Below are 18,818 nucleotides of genomic sequence, written 5' to 3'. Positions count from 1 at the left end.
TGGGGGTGATGTCACCGATGGAGCCCCCTAGCAGACGTTTTCACAAGCAGACTTGCTAGAAGATCTTCAAGCTTGCGATTGGCCCGCGCATGCATGCGAGCCCCTCCCCCCCGGTCTAGGGCATACGTCTCCTCAGCGTGGCCTTAGTTCAGATAGCTAGCAAAGAAGCCAACCACGGGGAGGTGGGTGGGTTGCGAGAATATCTGCCTGCGGTCCCTGGATAACATCTGTTACAGTAAGTAACTGTGCTTTATCCCAGGACAAGCAGGCAGCATATTCTCTACATGTGGGAGACCCCCCAAGCTAACCAGAATGGGATGGATGGAGAGTTGGCAAATTAGGAGAACAGATTTTGCTAAACTGACTGGCTGAAAAGGCCATCACGCATGGAAAAAGTATCCGGACAGTATTGCGAGATAAACGTATGAACCGAGGACCAAGTGGCAGCCCTACAGATTTCCTCAATTGGAGTCGAGCGGAGGAAAGCAACAGACGCCACCATCGCTCTGACCTTGTGGCCCGTGACTCGACCCGGCAGGGAGAGACCAGCCTGAGCATAACAGAAAGAGATACAAGTGGCCAACCAGTTAGAAATGGTCTGCTTAGAAACAGAGTGACCCCAGCGATTAGGATCGAAAGAGAGGAACAGCTGGGTAGCAGAACGAAGAGGAGCAGTGCACTTCAAGTAGAAGGCCAGCGCACGCTTACAATCAAGAGAATGCAGAGCCATTTCTCCAGGGTGAGAATGGGGCTTCAGAAAAAACACAGGAAGAACGATGGATTGGTTGATATGAAACTCAGAAACAACCTTAGGCAAGAACTTAGGATGGGTGCGGAGAACCCCCTATCATGATGGAAGACAGAGAAAGGTGGATCCACAACCAAGGCTTGAAGTTCACTAACCCAATGAGCAGAAGTGAGAACAATAAGAAACACAACCTTCCAAATAAGAAACTTCAAGTGAGCCCGCGCAAGCGGTTCGAATGGGGGTTTCATCAAATGAGCAAGGACCACGTTAAGATCCCAAACCACAGGAGGAGGTTTAAGGGGCGGATGAACATGGAAAAGGCCTTTCATGAAGCGGGAAACCACAGGATGAACAGAGATAGGCTTCCCGTCAATTGGCTGAAGAAAAGCAGCAATGGCACTGAGGTGGACTCAAACCGAAAGGGACTTGAGTCCAGCGCCAGACAAGTGTAAAAGATAATCCAGGACAGCAGATAAGGGGGCAGACAGCAGCACCTGCTGTCGAGTAGCACAACAGGAAGCAAAGCGAGTCCACTTCTGATGGTAACATTGGCGAGTGGACTCCTTCCGAGACACCTCCAGGACGTCCAGCACAAATTGTGAGAACTGGAATGAGGGTATTAAGTCTTGAGGAACCAAGCCATCAAGTGCAGAGACTGTAGGTTTGGATAAAGAAGGGAACCTCAACTCTGTGTAAGCAGAGAAGGAAAAACAGGCAGAAGAAGAGGCTCCCTGGAACTGAGTTGTAAAAGAAGGGATAACCACAGCTACCGGGGCCACCGAGGAGCTATCAGAATCATGGTGGCACACGAGGACTTGAGTCCAACGAGAGTTTTCAGAATCAGAGGGAATGGAGGGAACGCATACAGAAACAGGTTCGTCCAATCCAGCAGGAAAGCATCCGCCTCGAGTCTGAGAGGGGTGTAAACCCTGGAGCAGAAGCGGGGAAACTTGTGATTGAGGGGAGGACGCGAACAGATAGACGTCTAAAGTCCCCCAACGAGCAAACACCTAAACAGGGTCAAGGAATGGATGGACCACTCGTGAGGCTGCAGAAGACGACTCAACTAGTCCGCCAGACAATTGTGCTGGCCCTGAATGTAGACTGTTCAAAGGAATATGTTGCGGCGGATGGCCCAATCCCAGAGCCGCATCGCCTCCTGGCACAGGGACCGGGACCCCATTCCCCCCTGTTTGTTGATATAATACACAGCGACCTGGGTGTCCATGTGGACCAGCACCACTCGGTCGTGAAGCAAGTGACAAAAAGCTTTCAGGACGAGGAAAATCGCTCGAAGCTTCAGTAGATTGATGTGACAAAGGCGGTCGGCACTGGACCAAAGACCCTGAGTGCGAAGACTGTCCAGATGAGCCCCCAAAGCATAGGTCAACGAGTCCGTCATGAGGACCTTCTGCAGAGGAGGAGCATGAAACAGAAAACCTCTGAAAAGATTGGAAGAGAGCATCCACCAACGGAGAGACTGCTTCAACAAAGGAGTCATGACAATGAGTCGAGAGACAGGATCCCGATCTTGGTTCCATTGGGACGCCAGAGTCCATTGAGAAATATGGAGGTGAAGTCTGGGAAAAGGAGTCACGTGAACCGTGGAGGCCATGTGACCTAGGAAGACCATCATGAGCCGAGTCGGGGCCGAGGACAGAAAGGCAACCCTCCGGCATAAGCGAACAAGGGCCTCCTGCCGAGACAAGAAGGAGCGGAGACAAGCCGTGTCCAGGACCGCTCCGATAAATTCCAGAGACTGAGACGGGCAGAGCTGAGACTTGGGAAAGTTCACCTCGAAGCCGAGGCTCTGAAGGAGCAAGATGGTTTGATTCGTCGCTAGCAGCACTTCTTGGTGAGAGGACGCCTTGATCAACCAGTCGTCGAGCTAGGGAAACATCTGCAGGCCACGGAGATGCAGGGCCGCAGCAACCACAGCTAGACATTTCATGAAGAGAAGAACATGATACTGGAGACGGAGATCCCCCCACCCGGAATCTCAGATACCGGCGAGAGGCCAGTGTATCGGAATGTGCTTGTACGCCTCTTTGAGGTCCAGCGAGCACAGCCAGTCCCCCTCGTCCAAGAGGGGGTACAAGGTAGGAAGGGTGAGCATTCTGAACCGTTCCCTGACCAGAAACTTGTTCAGAGCATGGAGGTCCAGGATGGGATGCAGATTCCCCGTCTTCTTGGGTACCAGAAAGTACCGGGAATAAAATCCGGTATTCACTGATCCGGGGGACATCCTCGATCGCCTGATGGCGAAGAAGGGCCTGAGCTTCCTACAGGAGAGGCAGCTGAAGCCGAGTAGAAGGAAACTCTCTTGGAGGCAGGTCCGGGGGGTACGTGACTGAAGTGAAGAGATTACCCTTCCCGGATGATAGAAAGCACCCAACTGTCGGTGGTAAGACTTTCCCACTGGGCATAGAAATGATGGAGACGACCCCCGATGGGAAGGGGGGAAGGCTCCAGAAGGAAGGGAGCCCGAAGGCTCGGACCGGAATTGTCAAAAAGACGGCCCAGTCTTCGCCAGAGCCAGGGCCTTAGTTTGACGCTGCTGCTATGGCCGCTTCGAAGGAGGCTGAGAGAAGGCAGGAGTAGATTTCTGTGGGTAGAGGAATTTTGTATTGCCAAGCCGGAGGGGCCTTCGGTTTAAGTTTCACCAGGGAGGCGAAGGACCGTTCATGGTCCAAGAGGCGCTTGGTGGCCGCTTCGATGGAATCATCGAAGAGCTCATGACCCCACACACGTGAGATTGGCAAGACGATTTTGTAGATTCGGATCCATATCCACAATCTGGAGCCAAGCGAGGCGATGCATGGCGATCGCAAAAGCCATGACCCTCGATGACAACTCGAAGGCGTCATAGGTCGCCTGAAACATATAAAGGCGGAGCTGGGAGAGTGTCTCCTCGAGGAGACTAAACTCCTGACGCCGAGAATCTGGCACAGCTTCCCAGAACGAGCAGAGAGCATCCACAAAAAACAGGAGGTAGGACGTGAAGATAAAATTATAGTTGAGGACACAATTCGCCATCATTGAGTTTTGATAAAGACGGCGACCAAATTTGTTCATCGTACGGCCCTCCCTGCCAGGAGGGATGGCAGCGTAAACCTTCGAGGGGTTAGACTTCTTCAAGGAAGACTCAACCACCAAGGACTGGTGAGAAAGCTGAGAACTTTCAAACCCCTTAACCGGGATCGTCCGGTAATGGGACTCCAACTTGGAAGGAATGGCTGTGACCGCATATGGGGTCTCCAGGTTCCAGAGAAAAGTCTGCCAGAGAACCTGGTGCAATGATAATTGTAGCGCCTCACGTTGCAGATGATCTACACCCATTTCCGCCAAGTATTCCTGGGTATAACGGGACTCAGACTGGAGGTACATGTTCAAGGCCCTACCCATGAAAACCAAACAAAAACTGCAGACAATGTACACGATGCAGGCAAGAATTTATTGTACCAAAGTTAAAATGCAGTAATAAAAAACCTTTTTACCAACCAAGAGACCCAACACAGTCCGTGTTTCGGACAACACGCCTTCGTCAGGGGTCCATGGTAAATAAGGTATACAATGTACCGCTAAAAATGAAGGTAACAACAAATGCCTGTGTATTACACCAAGAGCTGCTGCCAAAAACCAAATCACTCAAAAGCAGAAAGTCGGGACCAGTTGGCTCACCAGCGAGGAAAGCTGCGTGGTAAGTATAGCCTTAAGCATGTCCTCGAACATAGGCACCGAGACCAAAGGTGGTTGGGTCTTAGATGCAGCAGTGCGTTCCTTCGGGGCGACTTCGAGGAAAAGTATTCCCTATGTGAGGAGGCATGCTTAGAATGATGTCTCGAAGACGCCGACGACATAAGTCTCTGAGGTAGGCTTCTTTGCCGACACACCTGAGGAGGAAAAAGGAGACTTACCCGAGGATGGAGTAGCAGGAGGAGCCGAGGCTGACGGGGACTTTGAGGCCAAGGCACCCAACGAGGGATTGAGGCCGAGCTCAAGGACTTTTTTAATGATTGAAATAAGGAATATTGAAGACTACACAGCTTGGGAAGAGATTCCTCAAATATGGCAATAAGATAGGCACATGCTTTGCAAGGTTGATCAAAATGCAGAGAAAGTTCCCAATTTATTCTGGTTATGCAGGATGTGGGGTGGGGGGGGAGTCAGAATAATAGAGCCATTAAAAGATCTTCCAAAATTATATAGTCATCTTTATAGTAGACCAGCCTAAATGAGACATGTATTGTCCCATCCTGTGTGGGTTCCATTACCAACTTCTAGATGACCCTCAATCAACCTCTGGCATATTAAAATCACCTATTCCCTTTTCACAGTTATATTTTGAATGTCTTCAATTAGAGCTGTTAATGTCTTCTGCTTGCGAACAGGGCCTGTATATTGCACCAATGTAAACATTTTCCATTCCCTCTTTCCAGATTGATCCATTGTGACGCTTCCCTATCCTTTTTATTTATAGTTCACATTATCACATGTCAAAACACTTGTACAAGAAAAACAGAGAGGGTTTTCAAGCAAAACAATTTATGACTGATAAGAGCATACTGCTCATTACTATACAGGAAACAATTTAAGGAAACCCTTTATCTTCCTTAGACCACAAAAAAGGAAGGGGGGAAGTGGATAAACAGAAAGGAGATCATCTAGTCTAGAGAAATAAAGAGAAAGTAAAGGCTTACGCAGACTGTCTCAGCTATAAATATATCACTTATATAACTTATGAAATACTACCACTACACAACTTCTTTAGGTCCAAAAAAATCTAATACACCCACTTCACAATACACTTGCATGGATATGCCAACAGAAAAATCCTGAATAACCATTAATCTGTCTCCTCTCTTATAACCAAGAATTCCTTCTTTCTCTCCTGTGTATATTTTGTTACATCTGGGTATATCCAAATGCACCAACTACAAAACTGAGTAACAGAGACCCTAAAATAAAGTCTCATTATGGAGTGAAAGTCTTTACTTTACTATCAAAGTAGCTCAGTCAGTCATTTGAGGTTGAACCTGAGTTTTGATCTTCCAAGGGTTGGACTGCTGTAGTATTCTTAGATGAAATAGGTAAATAATAAACTGCATTCAAAGGAGGAATAGTTTCAGTAGCAATCTTTAAAGTTTCCTGAAGAGGTTTTACCCCTGCTGCTGTCCCATGCCCATAACATTCGTTTAACGAAAGAGCTACAGCATTTTCTATGGGGTGGTAAGCGACCACGTATGCCCTTGCTACGGATGTGTCTGCCCAGGGATAGGGGGGGGCTATGGTTTATTAAATGTACATTGGTATGCTATGGCTTGTCAGATGAGACATATTAATGATTGGTTTAGAGGAACACCACTGCTTCACCACTGGAGTTATCTTTGCTGGCTCCGTTCCAAGTGAGCTATTTTCTACATGTGGCGGATCCGAGGATGCGTCCTTTGGTGTCTCACTACCTCATTTTTACGCCGGCCAAAAGGACATGGAGATGGGTCTGTAAAACAGCCAAATTGTCTTCTAGGGTGTCTTTATATTTGCCTATACAGGGCAATGGAGCTTTCCAGCCGGGCATGCAAAATGCCACCTCTCTTAGGTGGCAAGCACAAGGTCTACAATATCTTTTTCACCTGTTTTCGGAGAAGGGGAGCCTGGCCACATTTGCCGAGCTGCAACAAACTTTTGACCTACAGGCTAATGATCTCTTCGCCTATTACCAGATCCGTCACTATGTTCAGTCCCTCCCAAGTGGCTTCCCTTACTGAAGTCTGCAGGGAGGCGCTTTCGGAACTCTTCAGCCTTTCAGCCCAACAGAGGATTCCTCAACGATTTCATATTGTGGGGATCCGGGATTGCCAACCAAATACGAATCTGGATATATTAGCGACAGCGTGGGCTGAGGACTTGCATTGCCAGTTGACTGCTCAACAGTTACAACGGGTCCTGAAGAACATTCAGAAGGTGTCACCCAATATTACTCACTGGGAAATGCAATTGAAAATTGTTCTTAGACTTTACATTCCACCGGAACGTGCAGCCCGGATGGGGATTACTGCGTCGCATTCTTGCCCAAAATGCAATCAGGCTCACGCATCTTTGAGTCACATGTTTTGGGCCTGCCCCGCAATCCAACAGTTTTGGAGACATCTTGGCCTATATACCACATCGCTTTGGGGAAGGCGATGGCTTCCGCAACCGAGGGCGTTATTTGGATTTTATAATATAGCCTCGCCCAAACCCAGGGGAATGTCAGCATTTATCTCCAGAGCTCTTTTGATGGGGAAAAAAGCCATCTTCACCAACTGGCTCTCCCGTGATCCCCCGTCATATGCATAATGGAGATCCCTAATGATAGTGCATGCAACACTGGAGAGACGTATGGTGGGAGACTTGACTCTTGGCCCGGGTCGCAAATTTTGTCAGGTGTGGGAGCACTTCTGGCAGGACCTCACACCGCGTGCTCGCAGTAGACTTTTGAATCTTTAAGATTTTATTCCCACTCTCAGCTGTTGGACTGGCCATGGATTCTTGGGGAGGGGGGATGGGAGGGGAACTGGTTATATTGTTGAAAATGTTATTTCCTGACTGGTACTACTGTTTGTATTTGCTTCTTACTGCTGGAATAATAAAAATCATTTAAACATAAAGTTTCCTAAAGAAACTTTAAAAACTTGTCTACAGGGGTCATAACCAATATCTTAGGTAAATTTTTAAAAACTCAAATTCAGTATTACAGTACTTTATTCCCATTTTTTATGAGTAACTGTTTTGATCTTTTAACTATATTTGAGACAGTTTCTTTAATGTTATTAAACTTCAAGCTGAATTTTCAAAAGTTTATTACAAAAAGTCTACCCGGCCTCTCTCCACAGATTGACAGAAATTCAGTTTTACTCACTAGCATAGCAGTGTCTTATGCAGATTTTATCAACATTCATCACGTCTTATGGCCAGAGAGTTCCCAGCATCACCACCTTCAGGGTTACTACTTCCTCAGGCCAAAAACGCTCACAGTCTTGAAGATGGCACAACATAAGACAAGTACACTTCTCCCTCCGTATTCGCTGTGATAGGGGGAATTAACAGAACCGCAAATACAGAAAAACCACAAACTTTTTCATGTTATTTGCTGCTTTCTGTTAAAAACCATCGTGAATATGGTGAAACCGCGAATAACATGGTGGGAGACCTGGCCTGTTCCTGAAGGAGAGGCAAAACCTGGTGAAGAAAGTGCTTGGAATCAGCGATTTCTCAATGCAAACTAATTTAATTTGGAGGTGGAGGAGCCAGCAAGATAAAAACAGTGAATAATCTAAACTGCGAATACGGAGGGATAAGTGTAATCTCAACGAACCCAAAGCATTAAGTCATCTACAAACATCATCATAAAAACAGCCTTACTGGGGAGGAGGAGCTTACCAAAGATGGCGGCTTGAACGTTGCCACAGAGACGCCGGAGTTCCAGTCCAGGAACTATTTCCTTGACCATGTCTATGGTCAAAAGAAAGTCTAAAATCCGGGTGTTCCCGGAGGAACCTGTGGTCGTGACTGGGCCAATGGATGCCTACGTGGAGCGGGGAGTCCGAACGCTGCAACCGGATCCTCAAGAGACGCGCAGGCTGAAGTGTCTGGTCTCTCATTCGAGGGCGCCACCTTGTCTCCGGAGAAGCGTAGTCCTCCGATTCACCCCGAGGTAAGGGTAGAGCAGAGGCAGGTGGAACCAGCCCGGGACGCTCCACCGCAATAAGAACATAAGAACTGCCATCTCCAGATCAGACCTTCGGTCCATCAAGTCCAGCGATCCGCACACGCGGAGGCTCAGCCAGGTGTACACTTGGCGTAATTTTAGTCACCCATATCCCTCTATGCCTCTCGTAAGGAGATGTGCATCTAGTTTGAGAGCGGATAAAAGCTCTGGATGGAGGGCAGAGGAGGTTTCTATGCCAACATTACTGCAATCGGAGAGTATAATGCAGCAAGTTACCGCAGACTCATCGGTGTCTAAGGAGAATGTTGCTGAATCCACAGGTACTTTTGCAGAGGGCTTGGGAAATGTAGTTTCACCTATGCAAAGGCCAAAGGTATTCAACATGGAGACTTTATGGGAAGCAATATCAAGTTTAAAACTCTCTTTGGGGTTTCAAATCCAACAACTTTCATCATCGATATACGACAGTATTGTCAGAAAACTTGGACATAAAAAATAAAGTACCATCTCTTGAAATTAAGAAGGAAGAACATGACTCCAGATTAAAAGGTGTTGAAACACAAGCCTTAACTTGGGTTAAGGATAGTGGGAATCTCCACTTTCAGATAGAAATGCTGGAGAATGCCACTAAGAAATATAATTTGAGGATTATAAACTTCCCAAAAGTTTATCCTGTATCAGCACAAGATGTTTAAAAAATATCTAACTGAAGTTTTGAAGGTACCAGAAATTTCATATCCACCTCTCTCAAAAATTTATTACCTTCCAACGAGAGTTAAATCCCAAAATCCTAACCAGCAGAATTTATCTGCTGATAGTTTGGATTTAACTAATTTCCTAGAGAGGTTGGAGACTGAAGTACAGGTTACGGTTACGTTGCTGGTACAATTTGCTATTGACTCAGACAGGGAATGGATGTTAAAACCTTTTTTTCCAAAATAAAGATGTTCCATTTATGTCAAATGTTGTAAGAATATACCCTGACTAATCTTTAAGCCCGTTACATTAACGGGTGCTAGAATAGATGTGTCTGTCTGTCTTTCTTTGTCTCTCTCATTGGCCGCTGTCTGTCTGTCTTTCTTTCTGTGTCTCTCCTTGACCACTGTCTGTGTCTTCCTCTCTCTTTCTTTCTGTGTCTCTCCTTGACCACTGTCTGTGTCTTCCTCTCTCTTTCTTTCTGTGTCTCTCCTTGACCACTGTCTGTGTCTTCCTCTCTCTTTCTTTCTGTGTCTCTCCTTGACCACTGTCTGTGTGTCTTCCTCTCTCTCTCTCTCTCTTTCTCCTTGGCTGCTGTCTGCCTGTCTTTCTGTCTCTTTCTCTCTTTCTCGTTGGCAGCTGTGTGTCTGTCTTTCTGTCTCTTTCTTTCTCTCTCCTTGGCTTCTGTCTTCCTGTCTCTTTCTTTCTCTCTCCTTGGCTTCTGTCTTCCTGTCTCTCCCTCTCTCCTTGGCCGCTGTCTGTGTGTCTTTCTGTCTCTTTCTCGTTGGCCGCTGTTTAAGTGCCTTTCTGTCTCTCATTGGCCGCTGTGTGTCTGTCTTTCTGTCTCTTTCTCTCTCTCTCCTTGGCCGCTGTCTGTGTATGTCTTTCTGTCTCTTTCTCTCTCTCTCCTTGGCCGCTGTCTGTGTATGTCTTTCTGTCTCTTTCTCTCTCTCTCCTTGGCCGCTGTCTGTGTATGTTTCTGCCTCTTTCTCGCTCTATCTCCTTGGCCACTGTCTGTCTGTGTGTGTCTGTCTTTCTATCTCTTTCTCTCCTTGGCTGCTGTCTGTGTATGTTTCTGTCTTTTTCTCTTTCTTTCTCCTTGGCCGCTGTTTATGTGCCTTTCTGTCTCTTTCTCTCTCTCATTGGCCGCTGTGTGTCTGTCTTGTCTTTCTGTCTCTTTCTCTTCTTGGCTGCTGTCTGTGTATTTGTCTTTTTCTCTCTCTCTTTCTTTGGCCACTGTTTATGTGCCTTTTTGTCTCTCTCTCTTTCCTTGGCCGCTGCCTATGTGCCTTTCTGTCTCTCTCTCTCTCTCTCTTTCTCTCGCCGCTGTCTGTCTTTCTATCTCTTTCTCTCTCTCTCCTTGGCCGCTGTCTTGTCTGTCTCTTTCCTTCCCTCTCTCCCGTTCCCTGCCTGCGCCCCGCTCCCCTTCCTTTGACTGCCCCCCCAGCCCATCCCACCCCCTATGCGGTAGCACCACCAGCCTCCAACAAATCCTCATCCTCGACCCGGAAATTCACCCAGAGGGGAGAGTAGAGGCAGAGGAGAAGGTTGTGTGACCACGGAGCGGCAGTAGTTGTGGCCTTCCCTCCCCTAGCTCTGTAGCTCGGTCGCCGCTGCCGCCTCCTTCTCTCCCCGATGTCGGCTCCCAATGTGCGCACACGCCACACTCTGAAACATTTCTCTGCCGACCACAGAGCAACGGACGCACGGAGCCACAAAAATTGAATTGCGCATGTGCGCTAAGGGTATTATTATCTTAGATATATCTCGTTCTACACAGAAGAGAAGGAAACAATTTCTTATATTGAGACCCCAGGCATTGCAATTAGGTGCTACATTTGTCTTGAGGTACCCCTATAAATGTGTTATGGTCTATAAGGATAGTCGATAAAGTTTTCTATGAACCACAGCAGCTGTCTAGATTTATTTCCGCCCATGGACAATCTGTAATTACTGCGTGAACCTGCTGCATTTAGCGCCATCTGATTTTCTTTATTAAGAGTTTCCTGTTAATTTCTCAGCTCAATTGCAGTTCCTTCTCCACTTATTGAGGACTAATCGTACTTTGTGTTTATTATTTTATTGTTTAATTTTGTGCAAGAAGTTAATGCTTGCTTGAAGTATCTTTGTTTACATTGTACTTTTTCTTTATTTGACTGATGTATGTCAAAAGTTTAAAATATAAATAAAGAAATTGAAAAAAAAAAAATAGCCTACTGGATCAGACCAATGGTCCATCTAACCCAGTATCTGGGTTTGTCCATTGCAACAAAAAGCATTGTGTAGCAATTGGACAAACTCTGGATGGAAGAGCTGCATGCCTGCCTGTGATTTCTCATCACCCCCACCGAAGAAGATGGGTAGAGCTCGCTCACTACCACAGCCCGCTCTTGCAAGGGCACCATCTCTGCGGTGGAAGCCATTCCCGACGGTGTGCGGCACTACTTTGCTTAACCACTTCTGCTGCCATTCCCAGCACAACAGCTGTTCACACACCTCTGGAAGTCGAAATGCAAACACCACCAGAAAAACCAGAGTCAGGCTCCATTTTTTTTTTTTCCTTATGGAAAAGCCCTTAAACAACGAAGCTCCTTGGGTATTCAGGTTCTTCAGGTGGGGAGGTTGAGGAAGGACCTGGGAGAGCCCAGGTGTTGCCCCCCCCCCCCCAAAGTTGGCACAGTTCAGCTAACACCCCGCAGCTCAACTGAGACCTAAGCCACAAGATTATTTTGCCTTTCTGATCAGGAAACTGAAGCCAGTAGCTGAAGCCAGGAGCCTAGAGTAGGGGTAGGCAATTCCAGTCCTCGAGAGCCGGAGCCAGATCAGGTTTTCAGGATATCCACAAGAAATATGCATGAGATAGATTTGCATCTCAAGGATATCTCTTGTGGATATCCTGAAAACCTGATCTGGCTCCGGCTCTCGAGGACTGGAATTGCCTACCCCTACTCTAGGCTCCTGGCTTCAGTTTCCTGATCAGAAAGGCAAAATAATCTTGTGGCTTAGGCCTCAGTTGAGCTGCGGGGTGTTAGCTGAACTGTGCCAACTTTGGGGGGGGGGCAACACCTGGGCTCTCCCAGGTCCTTCCTCAACCTCCCCACCTGAAGAACCTGAATACCCAAGGAGCTTCGTTGTTTGAGGGCTTTTCCATAAGGAAAAAAAAAAAGACACCTTCAGGAGAACTCCATTCCTCAGATAAGGCACTCTTAGCAGAATGAATACACTTGTAGGTCAGCAATAGGAGCTTGAACTGGATGCGATGGCAGATGACATGAGCGTAGTGAAGTTGGTAGAAGATGATTCGTGCAGTAGAGTTTTGCACAAACTGCAAGGGAGAGAGGCGACACTGTGGGAGACCAGTTAGAAATATATTGCAGTAATCTAAGCGTGAGGTTACAAGAGCGTGGACAAGGGTCCGTATAGTGTGCTCAGAGACGAAGGAGCGATTTTGGCGATACTGAAGAGAAAGAAGCAACAGATCTTGCAGCTTATTGGATATGCGTAGAAAGTGAGAGGTCAGAATCGAAGACGACTCCAAGGTTACGAGAAGAGGAGACTGAAACAATGACAGTATTATTTACTAAGATGGAGAAAGGAGGAGGAGGAGCAGAGGGTTTAGGAGGAAAAAGGAACAGCTCAGTCTTGGACATATTTAGTTTCAGATGATGGCAGGACATCCAGGCAGCAAAGTCAGTCAAACAGGCAGAGACTTCTTTTTGGACTTTAGATGATATTTTAAGTGTACAGAGGTAGATCTGGGAGTTAACAGCATATAGGTGATACTAGAAACCATGTGAGGATATCAGGGTACCAAGGGAAGAGGTGTAGATAGAGAAGAGGTCCTAAGACAGAACCCTGGAGTACGCCAACCGCTAGTGGGATAGCAACAGTAGATCCACCAACACGTACACGTTGGGAGAGCTAGGAGGCAAACCAGGAGAGGACAGCTTCCCGGAATCCAAGCGAAAACAGCGTATCAAGGAGTAAGCTGTGATTAACAGTATCAAAAAGCAGCAAACAGGTCAAGAAGGATGAAGATAGAGTAAAGACCCTATGATCTAGCTAGGAACAAGTCACTGCAGACTTTAGTGAGGGTTGTCGCTGTAGGGTGTTGGGGACGAAAGCCAGATTGTAGAGGAGGATCAAGAATCTGTCAAGTTGAAAGGAAGTCCAGGCAGCTATGGGGAACAGTACTCTTGGATAGAAATGGAAGAGAGACAGGGTGATAGTTGGACGGGCAGGTGGGGTCCTGTGAAGGTTTTTTAAGAAGCGGTTTAACCACTGCCTGTTTGAAGGCAGCAGGGACAGTTGCAAAGGAAACAGATAGATTGAGAATATGGCATACAGGAGGGATAACAGCATGTGAGATGGGGTCAAGTATATGGGGATCTGAGGGGCATGTAGTAAGCTTGGCTGAAGACAGAAGTTGTGCAGGGGGTGTGAGGAGCATGTAGTAGACTTGGCTATAGACAGAAGTTGTGCAGTTTCTTCCTCTGATTTCAGAGAAGGAAGAAAAGTCAGTGGTAATTGACAGAAGGACAAGTGGGTGGGACCAGACAGGAGAAGCTTGCTGAATTGTTTGGGTGAAGAATGAAGGGGTGGTGCAAGTTTAAAGTTCAGAAAAGTGGATGGTGGGTAGGGGAGAAGGATGCAACTTTGTAGCGAATTCAAGGACGATCTTGTGAACCTTGTCATGGAAGTAATCAGCCATAGTCTGGGGAGAGAGGAGGGGTCGGAAGTGGGGGCACTTTGAGGAGGGAGTTTAGCATGGCAAAGAGACAATGGGGGTTGGATGACCCATGTAAGCACAGAATTAAAGGAGGTCAGCATAAATTTAAAGTGAAGAAAATCAGCACGTGTGCGAGATTTGAGCCAAAGACGCTCAGCACAGTGGGTACAGGAACATAAGTGACAGATACTAGGAGTGAGCCAAGGTTGAGTTTTGGTATGCCTGAAAGAGCAAGGAAAGGGGGAGCAAGGGTGTCCAGAGCAGAGAAGAGAATAGAGTTGTAAGATGAGACAGCCTCACGGACAGACTTGGATAACATAGTGGAGGCAAGGAAAGGTGAAACAGTGGTTGAGAGCATGGAAGGATCAAGGGCTTGGAGTTGACTGGGAATGGCAGGGGGGAGGGGGAGTAATGGTGAAGGTTATCAAATGATGATCAGAGATGGGAAGCAGTGAAGTAGAGAAGTTAGAAAGAGAGTTATAGATTATGAACTGCTTGAAAGACAGAAAACAGAGTAGGTTTAAATGGTCAATATTCTCAATGGAGAAAGGTAAATAGTGCAGTTCCCCAGGGATCTGTGTTGGCTTTTTAACATATTTATTAATGATCTAGAATGGGAATAACTAGTGAGATAATTAAATTTGCTGATGACACAAAAGTTGTTCAAAGTTATTAAACTGCAAGAGGATTGTGAAAATTTTCAAGAAGGCCTTGTGAGACTGGGCATCAAAATGGTAGCTGACATTTAATGTGAGCAAATGCAAAGTGATGCATATGGGAAAGAGGAGCCCAAACTATAGCTATGTGATGCAGGGTTCCATATCAGGAGTCACTGCCCAGGAAAAGGATCTAGGTTTCATTGTTGACGATATGTTGAAGCCCTCGGCTCAGTGTGCAGTGGTGGCTAAGAAAGCAAATAAAATGCTATGAATTACCAGGAAAGAAATGGAAAACAAAGATAAAAATGTAATAAGCCGCACCTCGAATACTGTGTGCAATTCTAGTTGCTGCATCTCAAGAAATAGTGGAATTAGAAAAGGTACAGAGAGGAACGATTAAAATGATAAAAGGGGTGGGACAACTTCCCCATGAGGAAAGGCTAAAGTGGCTAGGGCTCTTCAGCCTGAAGAATAGTCTAGGACTAGGGGGCATGTGATAAAACTATCAAGAAGAAGATTTAAAACAAACTGGAGAAAATATTTCTTCTTTCAATTAGACTCTAATCTGTTGCTGGAGAATATAGTGAAAGCAGTTAGCTTAGCAGGGTTTAAAAAAAGGTTTGGCCAGTTTTCTAAAAGATAAATCCATAAGCCATCATTAAAGATATTTTGGGGAAATTCACTGCTTATTCCTAGGATATGCAGCATTAAATCTATTGTTCTCTTTGGATTCTTGCCAGGTACTTGTGACCTGCATTTGCCACTGCTGGAAACAGGAACCTTCGGTCTGTCTCAGTGGCAACTCTTTATGTTCTCCAATTTGAGCTAATGGGACTCAATGATATTGTACCATCACAAAGTTGTCTCTTGGGTAGTTCTGAAAAATATTTATAACTTTTGAACTATAATTAATTTAAAACAAAAACAAAAAAACAGCCCTACAAAAGCCTTTTTCACACATACTTTTTGTTTTATTACACATTAATGTTCTGTTTTCCGTGGTTTTGCATTGTAGTAGTTCACTAATGTCAAAATTACACTTCATCAGATAATACATCACAGAAGGAGTCTTCATAGACTTAACAATTTTAGACTTCTTAGGCTAACAGACCTCAGCAGTACCACCTGTATGCCGCTAACTTTTAGATCATACAGAATATTGGCACCTATAACGCAGGGAGCATGAGCTGTTGGATTTAAGGGGATTTCCTTGATACAGCCCGTTTGGGACAAAACATAGATCTATGTCGGAGTGCCTACCCCCACCCGCGTAGATGAAGATGAGTATTTATACTAAAATATTTAAAGTATTAAAAAGATTTACCTTAGAGGCCAATGACGACTATGGGTGCCAATATTCTGTATGATCTAAAAGTTTAGCGGCATACAGGTGGTATCGCAGAGGTCTGTTAGCCTAAGAAGTCTAAAGTTGTTAAGTCTATGAAGATTCCTTCTGTGATATATTATCTGATTTAGTGAAGGGGAGTTCTGAAACTAACTGAGCTAGTTGTTTGATTTGTATTGACAAAAAAATTACACTTCATGCATTAGTTTACTTTTGCAAAATGAATTCACATGAACTTGGTGCTTATAATAGCACCAAGTGCCTGAACTTTGGGGAATTTTTGTGTTTCAGACATTTTTTCTACCTTTCATGTAAGTGCACTTTAGCACACAAGTTCCCTAGATACAAAATTGGTAAACACCTTTTCATAAAATATTCCCAAGCCCTGCTCTTTAATGTTCTTTAAACTGACTTCTCATGATACAAAGGCCACTCAAGAGTACAAAAATGTATTTTTTACAAATATTAAACATAATCACAAACAAAATTAAATATACATGTGAACCTATTTCTACCCAGTCACACATAAATCTGACACCAAATCAGCCCCAAAGAAACTTAAATACCATGAAATAAGATGTCTAATTACATTCATACATACGTTGTAAGACAGAACAAAACATACGGTAAGGGCAACTTTTAGTTTAGTTGTTGTTTTTTTTTTTAAACCCAGCTTTCAACCTAACCTATGATCAGTGTCACCTTGCAGTATATTATTTCCATCTTCAGGAATAGACCGATTTTAGCACGATTGTATCACTAGTATGTGTTTTCTGCTCTAGATTACCTGGTTGTTTGTTTTACTTCACTGTCAAAGTTACAGTCAAGCTATTAATCTTTTCCACAAGCTTTGTTAATAAACAACCCACGGGTCAGGGCCCAGCCAAGAAAAAGAAGCATTAATTTCCTACTTTTTTTTTTTTTTTTTTTTTTTGGGGGGGGGGGAGATCTTAAACATCAGCAGCCTACGCCCTTAGGAGCCCGAAAACGAACTAGCCCCTCAGCTCGGCCCAGCGCCTACGCCTCACCTGGGACGTGGATTTTTACCACTGCCCTTTCCGAGTACAGCTCAAAAGTAAGGTAGCCAGCTCCCTGCCCAGGGCTTACAACCCGGAACCACAGATCCCAGCCCTCATTCCCACAGACAACCGACCTCAAAGTTTCCCATTAAAATAGGACTACAAAATCATCTCACACCCCTTTAAGGCTCTAGTTGCCCCCCCCCTTTGCTAATTGCGCTTTTTCCCGTTTTTATTTTCCTTAAGGTCTCAGGTGTTTTCACGGGGGGGGGGGGAAATGAAGTGAAGGAAGAACAAAAGCAGAAAACAATCCACCCAGCAGGTTGTTAAGGGAGGGCCCAGCCGTGGCGAGTATCGACGGAGAGATCCCGACGCTGGCCGGGGCCCGCCCGATTCCAGCGCAAAAGAACTCTCGCACCCCCAACACTCCTTCCGCCGCTGCGCGCGTGCCAGGCTCGCTCAGGTGCGGCGAAAGCGAGAAGTCGGGGTAGGTGGGGGGGGTGGAATTCAGGGTCGCGAGGACCTTGCCCGCAGGAAGTGGAAGGGCAGCCCCGCGGGGCGCCCCGTCACCCTCACCCCTCCGGGCCACTCACCTCAGTGGGCTGGCTGATCTCGAAGAGGTCGAGCCGGTTGGCGTTCCAGTGGTTGATGATATCGGCCAGCTTGCGCCGCTCCTCCTCGCGGCTCCCCGCCATGCTTCCCGAAGAAGCCAGAGACGACGGCTGCGGCGAGGAAGCCGGCTCTCAGGTGTCTCCTCGCCCCCAAACTCTCTCTCTCTCTCTCCCGCCGAGCCTCCGCAGACACAGAGGGGCTCTTTCGCTCTCGCTCGGTTTCGCCGCCTACGTCTTTAACCCCCTCCGAGGAAAACAAAACCAGCCAGAATTGCCACTTGCAATCCCGAACTGCTTTTCCCAGCTCTCCTAATCTCACACCGGGTTCAGCGCACTGGACACGCCCTCTCGCTATCTCCGCCTCCCCCCGACTAGCGGGAGGACCGCGCATGCGCAGTCTCGCCCTGCACTTGTCTAGCCTTCTCCACTACATGCTCAGATGCCTGGCTGCTGCGGAGACCCGGTTTGGAGAGTTGTTGTACTGCAGGTCCAACAGGTTAACCCTTGAGAGTAAGGCCAACCCCCCCCCCCCCAAAAAAAAAAGCCTTTTACAAAGCCGCTTAAGAACATAAGAACCGCAGCTTTCTAAAAGCCAGCGTTTAAATTACACTAAAAAGACTGCAGAAATACATATTTAAAAATTAAAATACGTGAATAAACTCGAGACGTTATGCAGCACTCAAACGGCTTCTATAGTTATCGTCACAGCTAAGCTAATGTTTTTCATTGTATTCACTTCTGTCTATTGACTGCAATAAAACATTCCAGTGAGGGGGGGAAGCTAGCATGTTGCTGCCACTGGTGGCAATTTAATCCTTTACCTCTCTCTTCACTAAAATAACATGTGCAAACATCCCATCTCTCAAAATGTAAAATCATAAGAATATAAAAATTATAATTTTTGTACATCAGTTTGCTTAAATATCCAAAATAGTTATGGAATAGTCCCAACTCCAGCATTTTGTCAAAAGATGCATTTGGATATGGTCATTTCAAATAATGTATTCACTTGATGGACTTTATGAACTGATCCCTTAAGATAGGCATCCTTTGACAAAATACTGGCATTTTGGATTCTTTGACAACTGTTGGATGCATACAAAACATTCCTTGGAGTCCTTTGCATACATAATAAGCAAGTAGATGACCACCTTCAGTTTTGTTTGCATAGAATTGCAAGGTTTCTTGCAGAATATAAATTGCTACATTATGTTTTGAAACTCCGCCTACTTTGGCTTAGGACTGAGGTTCATTATTGTCATGGTATGCATGAACCTAACCATAAATTTTCCCTGAGAAA

General features: G+C 46.0%; 1 protein-coding gene across 9 annotated transcripts in view; it reads right to left on the bottom strand.

Annotated features, from left to right (window-relative positions):
- AFDN (afadin, adherens junction formation factor) overlaps positions 1-17,910 on the bottom strand; it is a 350,456-nt gene extending 332,546 nt beyond the window's left edge. For 6 of the 9 annotated variants that reach the window (XM_033938335.1, XM_033938342.1, XM_033938339.1 and 3 more), the window contains exon 1: positions 17,501-17,909. In XM_033938335.1, the coding sequence (XP_033794226.1) occupies positions 17,501-17,602 (102 nt within the window). In that variant the 5' untranslated portion in view covers positions 17,603-17,909. Of the gene's footprint in view, positions 1-17,500 lie in introns of all 9 variants that reach the window. The other 3 variants (XM_033938338.1, XM_033938343.1, XM_033938337.1) reach the window with 2 other exon arrangements.
- Positions 17,911-18,818: the final 908 nt, after the last annotated feature.

This window comes from Geotrypetes seraphini, chromosome 3 (genome assembly GCF_902459505.1).
Source record: "Geotrypetes seraphini chromosome 3, aGeoSer1.1, whole genome shotgun sequence".
NCBI lineage: Eukaryota > Metazoa > Chordata > Amphibia > Gymnophiona > Dermophiidae > Geotrypetes > Geotrypetes seraphini.
This window is presented reverse-complemented; position numbering and strand designations above follow the sequence as displayed.